This window comes from Dendroctonus ponderosae, unplaced genomic scaffold (assembly GCF_020466585.1).
Source record: "Dendroctonus ponderosae isolate FM_Combo_2020 unplaced genomic scaffold, Dpon_F_20191213v2 Dpon_F_20191213_8, whole genome shotgun sequence".
Classification (NCBI taxonomy): Eukaryota; Metazoa; Arthropoda; class Insecta; order Coleoptera; family Curculionidae; genus Dendroctonus; species Dendroctonus ponderosae.
Window position 1 is genome coordinate 5749163 of NW_026019016.1, and position 7906 is coordinate 5757068.

At 42.4% G+C, this 7906-nt stretch overlaps 1 protein-coding gene across 1 annotated transcript in view; it reads left to right on the plus strand.

The window, feature by feature from the left end:
* Positions 1-1206: 1206 nt before the first annotated feature.
* Positions 1207-7906, plus strand: part of LOC109534308 (transcriptional repressor scratch 2) — a gene marked incomplete in the record, with an annotated part of 13547 nt that continues 6847 nt past the window's right edge. Inside the window, 2 exon segments of the mRNA XM_048669091.1 lie at positions 1207-1827; positions 7089-7906. Of these exon segments, the coding sequence (XP_048525048.1) occupies positions 1620-1827; positions 7089-7906 (1026 nt within the window).

Here is a 7906-nt window from a genome sequence, read left to right on the forward strand (position 1 = left end):
GCCGTTTTAGATTAGTAATATTATACAGGGTGATTCAAAATTGGCGTCATTCCTCTGGAGGTGTTGACTGGCGCAGTTTTAAGAGTACAGAAAAAATATTTAAAAAAATTAATTGTTATTAAAAAGTGAGAAATGTGCACAAAACTATATTAGAGGAACGTCAACAATGTTTTTTTAATTGGTAATTGATTCGTAATTATTAAAAACTCCGGTAACCATGGATAAATAGAGGAAGTGACAATAAGTTAGACAAGGATAAACGGTAAATTCAACAGCAATCGTTGAATGACGGAACCTATTTCGAAACTCATAACCTCGAATTATTAATTTGTTTACAAATTTCAAAAACATATATTTGAGTCTGTAACTCCAAACAAGTGCCTGTGTAATCACCTTATTATGCACTCTTCTCGAGTAGCTTCTCGTATTCCGTTAATTAACTCCTGCTCAATTTATACCGGTGTTCAGTAATCCATTGGTTTAATGTGTATCTTACATACGTGGTAGGAACGTAGCCGGTATTTTTTGGTGCCTGGAAAAGTGTCAGTTGTTGTGCACTTTTCTTCAGTATTCATCTGTTTTACATTTACGCACAGTGTTTTGCTTCAAAATAGGCACGAAATCGGCTGTTTACCACCAGTTTATTGGTGTTTCCCAATATACAGGGTGGTCGATTGAGAAAAGCAATAAAAACCGTTTTCATCATTCCCACCGTGTGCAACTTTGAACAAATTGCCGGAAGTGAGACTAAAAAACTGTGCATTGCGTTTTGCGAGTCTAATGCGCCATTAATCAAGAACCACTCTGTAAAGTATTGATCAATGGATTTTTAGAGGAGAACCTGAAAACTAATGAAAATCTGCCTAATTTCCACACAGAAGATAGATTTCACTTTATAAAACTTGTACAGAGCTTGATTTTTATACAGGGTGTTCTTAGTAAAACTTCAAATTGCTGCCAGCTCCTTAGTCAAGCAGCATTTCCCCAATTTCTAAATCGACGCAGATCGAAAAGGAAAAGGGAAACGTCTGGCAACTTTAGAACAATCAGGAAGTTTTGCTTAGTGGTTGAATGTTGATGGTTGTTCCATGTGGTTGAGCGGGGGTGGGGGTGTTGTGGCAACCCCCCCCCCACCCCCTTTCAGGAAGAAGCAACCAGTGCCATGCAACACCCGGTTCCCCCCCGCCGGAGCAACAGCGCGCGGCCCAACTTTTCTCCGCTCCCTGCGCCCCCCAACTCCATCCCTTATATATAAAGTCGCGCGCTCGACGGGGCGCACAACCGAACCACGAGGGGTTGACGACGCTACTTTAGTTTAGTTCTCTCTTCGTTCGTTTCCTCATTCACGCTGTCGCTCTGTCTGTCTGTCTCTCTCTCGAACGCACTCGAAACGGCGGCCTCAAAACGCGTCGCGCGGTTTACAACAACAACAACAACATCAGCCACCCGAAAAAGTAAAACCAAAAAAAACTCGTGTTTCCTTTCATTTTTCCACACCTTTTGCTCGGTTTCGATTTTTCCGTTTCCGAAACGATGATCTAACAGGCGAACCGCTCGACGAACATCAAGTGCGCAAAGTGAATAATTGTTGTTGAACGGCGACAGTCAAATGTCTGAAGATGCCTCGCTGCTTGATGGCAAAAAAGTGGAAGGCCTACCCATGGGCGGAAAGGGAGCCCGCGAAAGACCCGGAGGAGGAAGAGGAGATCATCGATGTGGTCGGAGATTCGCAGGGGGCTTGCTGGGGCCCTTCCAGTCCTACGGAGGGGGCCACGGCACCTTCGCCGCCCCCTGGCAGTCCTAGTGGAACCACTCTACTCTATAATGGTGAGTAAAATTTCCCAAACTTCTTGCTAAAACCCACTCAAAGTGACCGTTCAGACCATTACTGAAACATTCAACCAGTTGAGTCAAAGGGAACGATAGAAAAATCCCCGTTTGATCACCATCAGTAACTGTTGCTCTAAACCCTCTAAATGACAGGTGGCCGTAGCCAAACAGGTACTTTGAATGAGAGCAAGGCCAACTTGTAGCTTCAACAACAAGTTCACTTTGGCTTCTATTTTTGAACATTGATTTTACCGCTTCAACAGTTAGCGGATAGCTGAAAGCTCTCCCAAACGGAGTCTCACAAGCACCAACTCTGTATATTCCTAAAAATTGTCCCAAGCATTCGGAACAACTTTCGTGAAATGTCTGCAAAAGCGTTTCTACTTGCACTCATTAAAATTAGTTTAGACAACTGAAACCTGTATTTCTGAAAGTATTTAGCGAACATCCTGTACAACGCTGTTCTATTGTGCGCTGACCCGCATAAAGTTTTTAAATTCATCACTAATTTATTTCGACTTTTCCCTTATAAAATGTGAAATAAATACACTAAATGCAACGGACGGACGCAAGAGTGAGCGACTGCATAGCTTGCGAAGCTCCGCCCCCTTACATAGAAACAATTATTGCGCTCCAAATCAGGCGATTTGCATGAGAAACAAGCGGCAAAGTGAAATTATTCTCTGTCACCGCCAAAAACCGCGTTTATTGGAATAAAAGGGAAAATTTTCGCGGCAGATAACGAAGCGAGGAATATTTCAATTCGGAGATGTTTGTGCCAATAACTCAATTCGAAGAAACCGTGTAAACCTGAATATATATATAGCTTTAGAAGGGGAAGAGGGTTAGTTAGAGTTTTCCCTATTTGTTGGCGGAGACCCTTCTTGGGGCGCATTTAAGTGAATTAAAGTGGAAAAAGTTCAGGCAACAGGTTTAGATGTTGGCAACACGTCGATTTCGTGCAAATAATCGGAGACTGGGAAAGTGAAGAAGCGGCGAATTAGTCGATCCTCCTTTGTTGGGAGCCGGGCCACTCAACCCCGATATTAACCGGCTAAAATTACAACGTCGTCGAATAACGTCGAAAAATTACAACGTCGCCGTGAACTAACTTAATAAAACTTTTAATAGCTTTAATTATAACTCAGAGTTTCCACTTTTGCGGCTAACGGCACTAATGAATTATTAACCCATTTCCACTCGGCTCGCACACACAGCTTCGGAAATCGATCCGAAACAATCCTTCTAATCTTCCGATTAATCTGGCCGGCTTGATTATTGTTGTTCCATTTTATCCATCATAGAGGAATTGGCCAATTGGCCGATAACAAACAAACAAACAGATGCAACGGCAAACGGGAACCGAAGAGGGTGCGAAACGCAAACAGATTTTCGAGACGACAAATTAAATTATCGCCTCGGGCAACTGGTGGAAGCAAAGCTGCATATTTAAATGGGCAATAATCCTTAATTCCATTAGAATTAATGGAATTAACAAACGCGTTGAAATGCGCGACAGCAGATTGAAGGGCTTCGCTGCTGGCATTGATAGGTATATCAAGGGCGAAGATGATGATGATGATCTAGAACGATGGTCCCGACCATTTGCTCGGACTCATGAAGTTGCACGTAAAAAACCCCCAGGCCCCAAAAAGAAAATACTTATCTTGCCATTAACACCCGGAAGGGAGGACAAAGATGATACGGCAACAAATTTATGCCCTTCATTAACGTGGCTGTGTAAGGGGGAGGGGGAGATGTTGGAAAGGTGGACGGCCCTTTTGGCACCCCTCGTGTGCCGCTCTCGTGCCAGCTGTCGTCTAATCTGTTCGATTTAATTAAAAGGGCGAGAAATTGAGAACTCGGGCACTCATCCCCAGGTAGCAGCTGTTGCTTCCAACCTTGCTTTGCATATTTACCGAAACTTGTTTCGATCCGGGCGCACAGTTTTGTCCGGTATGACCGGGTTGCGCTCTTTGAAATTGCACTTATACTCTATTGACCGCAACGGGTCCAATTTTTCAGTGTCTTTTTGAAAAAACCATCATTTTTTAAATCGCTGGATGATTCACTTATTGCAAAAGCAACTAGGCAAACGACGTGAAATAAATAGTCGGAAAGTAATTTTTTATCAAACGGTGGTTTCGCGGCTTTCGTTCGAGTAATCGGTGATTTTTTGTGTTTTTAGGCCGTTGCCAACAAGAGTTTTGTCCTGTTTGCATCTTCAGAGGTGTGTTCCCTTCACAAACAAAAAAGTCGAGTTCGAGTGTCTTCACTCTGATTCTAATAAATTTATTGAAACTGAACTTTCCATTCAGGAACGTGGCTGGTTATCATTATTATCTGTTAGCTCACTTGCACACATAGAACTCTGACGGAGATGCAAGATGTACTGCGGGTTGCTACGTTCAAACTTGCTACTTTGCGGCTTAAAATAGATCAGGTTTTAGCGGGACAAGTTGAGACAAATATTTTTTTACTCGAATGAATCTAAAAGGGCCACTGTTATTATATTTTTAAAGTATTTTCATTAAAAAGTAACCGATATGCTTTTTTAATACTTTGTTACAAGTTCAGTTGCAAAGTCGTTCAAATGGTCTATTTTTCTGCGCTCGCCGATGTTGCCACAAGCAAAACACGATTTTTCTCAATAGCACAAATTTCATGCAAAATATACATCTTATACAAACAGCATACCGCGAAAGCAGCACTTGCATTCTCATTGTTTTAGTTGTATATGTATGCGTACAAAAGTGCGATTTTGAAAAATTGCAAACGTCAAAACGTGACAATTTCAAAAATGGCATTGACATCAAATTTCAAATATGAAGTTGACGCTTTTTATTTTTGCCTATTTTCATTTATTATAACTTATTATTTGTGTTATGTTCTTTATTCGAATAAAAAATATTGTTCGATTCGAGGGCAAAAATCCGTTTTTCGAACTCCTGACGGCCTCGTCATCGTCGGCCGGAACGGCTTTTGTATCGAAAACCACTATTTTATTCAAATGAATCAAAATTTTTAAATTATTTTAATTGAAAAGCTGCTTTTTTAGATCCTTAATTTATTATTTGCTTACAATTTTTAAATTATAAATTGTTCACAAGTTCAGTCACAAAGTCGCTTTAATAGCGCTCTTTGTCTGCGTTCGCCGATGTTGCAAGATGCAAAAAACGCTCTTTTTAAATAGCGCCAATGTCATGCAAAATATGCAATTTATACAAACACCATACAGTGAGAGAAGCTGTTTGAAGGTGGGAAGTTGAAACTAACAGTTGCGGCATCTCCAACTTCTGGTGAATTGAATTCACACATCATATATTAAAATGAAAGCTTTTGAAAGTTACAAACGTCAAAACTTGACATTTAGAAAATGGCATTGACACCAAGAAGTACGACTACCGAAGGAAATAAGGGAAATGACAACAAATAAAATAAACAACAGAAATACGTTCATACTGGACATTAACGATAATATTATTTCCGAACAATCAAAATGTCTAGAGGTATGGAAATCATATGTCGAACTCCTCTTTGCTTCGGAACGATCTAAAGAACACAATATGAATGAGATAGATACGGAAATTATGAATCCGAAACTGAAAAAGCTATTCTATATCTCAAGAACGACAAATCTCCTGGACCTGATAGCATTCAAGTAGAAATACTAAAACTTATGTGTGAAACTGATAATCAATTTCGCGATATCCTCACGAGTCTATTTAATGATATTTATAATAGAGGCGAAATACCCAAAGAATGGCTTGAATCAACCTTCATCGCAGTGCCGAAAAAACAAAACGCGAAATCCTGTGATCAACACCGACTCATCAGCCTCATCAATCATATTACAAAAGTCTTCACCAAAATAATCCACAACAGAATATACAATAAATGTGGAGAAAACATCAGTGAATCCCAATTTGGATTTCGGAATGCCCTTGGGACAAGAGAAGCTATCTTTAGTCTACAAGTTCTTATCCAACGATGTAGAGATGTCAACAAAAAAGTATATCTTTGCTTTATCGACTTTGTCAAAGCGTTTGACAGCGTAGACCATGAGCTATTATTAAAGATCATCGAAAATACCGGCATCGATAATAAAGATATCCGCATAATAGCAAACATGTATTGGGGACAAACCGCTAAGATAAAGCTGAACAACCGGTATTCTGACAACATAGAAATTAAAAAAGGCGTGAGGCAGAGCTGCAGCCTGTCTCCGCTCCTCTTCAATATATACTCGGAAAACGTATTTGGGAAAGCGTTGGAGGAGGCAACAGAGGGTATACAGATAAATGGAGAGTGGATTAACAATGTGCGATATGCTGATGATACAGTCATACTAGTCAACAACATAGACAAATTGCAGCGCGTCATGGAAAGAATACAGAAAGTGAGTGCAGACCACGGGCTTAGCCTAAATATATCAAAAACAAAGTGGATGGTGGTGAGCAAATATCAGAAACACAATGAGCGCATTACACTAAACGACCAGACGATCGAACGTGTGGAGTCATACAAGTACCTTGGTACGGTGATCAATGATGAGCTCGAGCATCGTTCAACAACATGAAGGGTGTATTCACAAGCAAGAATATATCCCTGCCTCTAAAAATAAGGTTGGCAAAGTGATATTTGTTCCCAATTTTGCTCTACGGAGCAGAAGCATGGACAACGACGGAAGCCATAATGAAAAAATTAAACGCCTTTGAAATGTGGATATACCGCCGCATCCTCAGAATCTCGTGGACTGACCACATAACTAATAAAGAGGTGCTGCAGCGAATTGGGAAAGAGAGAGAAATTACACACACAGTTAAAAAGAGGAAACTGGAATACCTCGGACACATAATGAGACATCAAAAATATCGTCTACTCCAGTAATAGCTCAAGGAAGGATCAACAGTAAAAGAGGACCAGGGAGGAGAAGACACTCATGGCTACAAAATCTACGCCAGTGGTTTGGACTTACATCTATACAGCTATTTAGAAATGCCGTCAATAAAATTGCCATGTTGATAGCCAACGTCCGCGACGGATAAGGCACGCTAAGAAGAAGAAGAAGAATTGACACCAAATTTAAAATATCAAATCGAAGCTTTTTTGTGGGCTATTTTTATTTATTTCGACTTCTTATACTACTTAATATTGTTCGATACGAGGGGGAAAACCCCTTTTGCGAACTCGTGCTGATGGATTTTTAAGCCGTCATCGCCTCCAATTAGTTGCTCAAATCCCGATGCTTGTTTCAGGCTACATACACGAAGTGCACCCGTCCTCCTTCACCACCTACATTGCAAAGAGCGAATTTCCATCGCAACATGCCCTGGCACCGTACGGGGTGCTGGAGGAACCTCCTCCCGCACCCGAATTCATCCCGCCGTCGCCGCCGCCCTACAAGAGGAAAAGCCTCTCGATGACCTTCACCTCAACAGGCGCCCACCTGAGCCTCCCGCCCAAGAAAAAGGACATCTACCGGCCGTACTGTTTGGACGAGGGCGGCAAAGCGGGAGTGATCGAGGAGCACCACTCGCCTCTCTCATTTCTCACCAACCAGCCCACCATCAGAGTGCCGGCAGAGGAGGATTTGCACGCGGCCCATGCCATTCTGGATCTGAGCGCCTCGACCACCGTCTTCCTCCCGGCACCCACGCCGCAGACAGTAGAACATCGCGACAACGACATCCAGGAACAGGAGAACATCCGGCCCCCGTCAATTGGCGTTAAGAGCGGAAAAACAGTGGCCTACACTTACGAGGCCTTCTTCGTCAGTGATGGCCGGTCGAAGAAGCGGCTGAATGCGGACGAAACGGTCGGCGCTCTCACCGCGAAGATCAGCAACGAGAAGCCAAAGTACACGTGCAGCGAATGTGGCAAACAGTACGCTACCAGTAGCAACCTGTCCAGGCACAAACAGACTCATCGGAGTCTGGATAGCCAGGCGGCGAAGAAGTGCATCACGTGTGGAAAGGCGTACGTGTCGATGCCAGCTCTGGCTATGCACGTGCTCACCCACAAGTTGGCCCACCGATGCGGCGTGTGCGGCAAACAGTTTTCCAGACCATGGCTG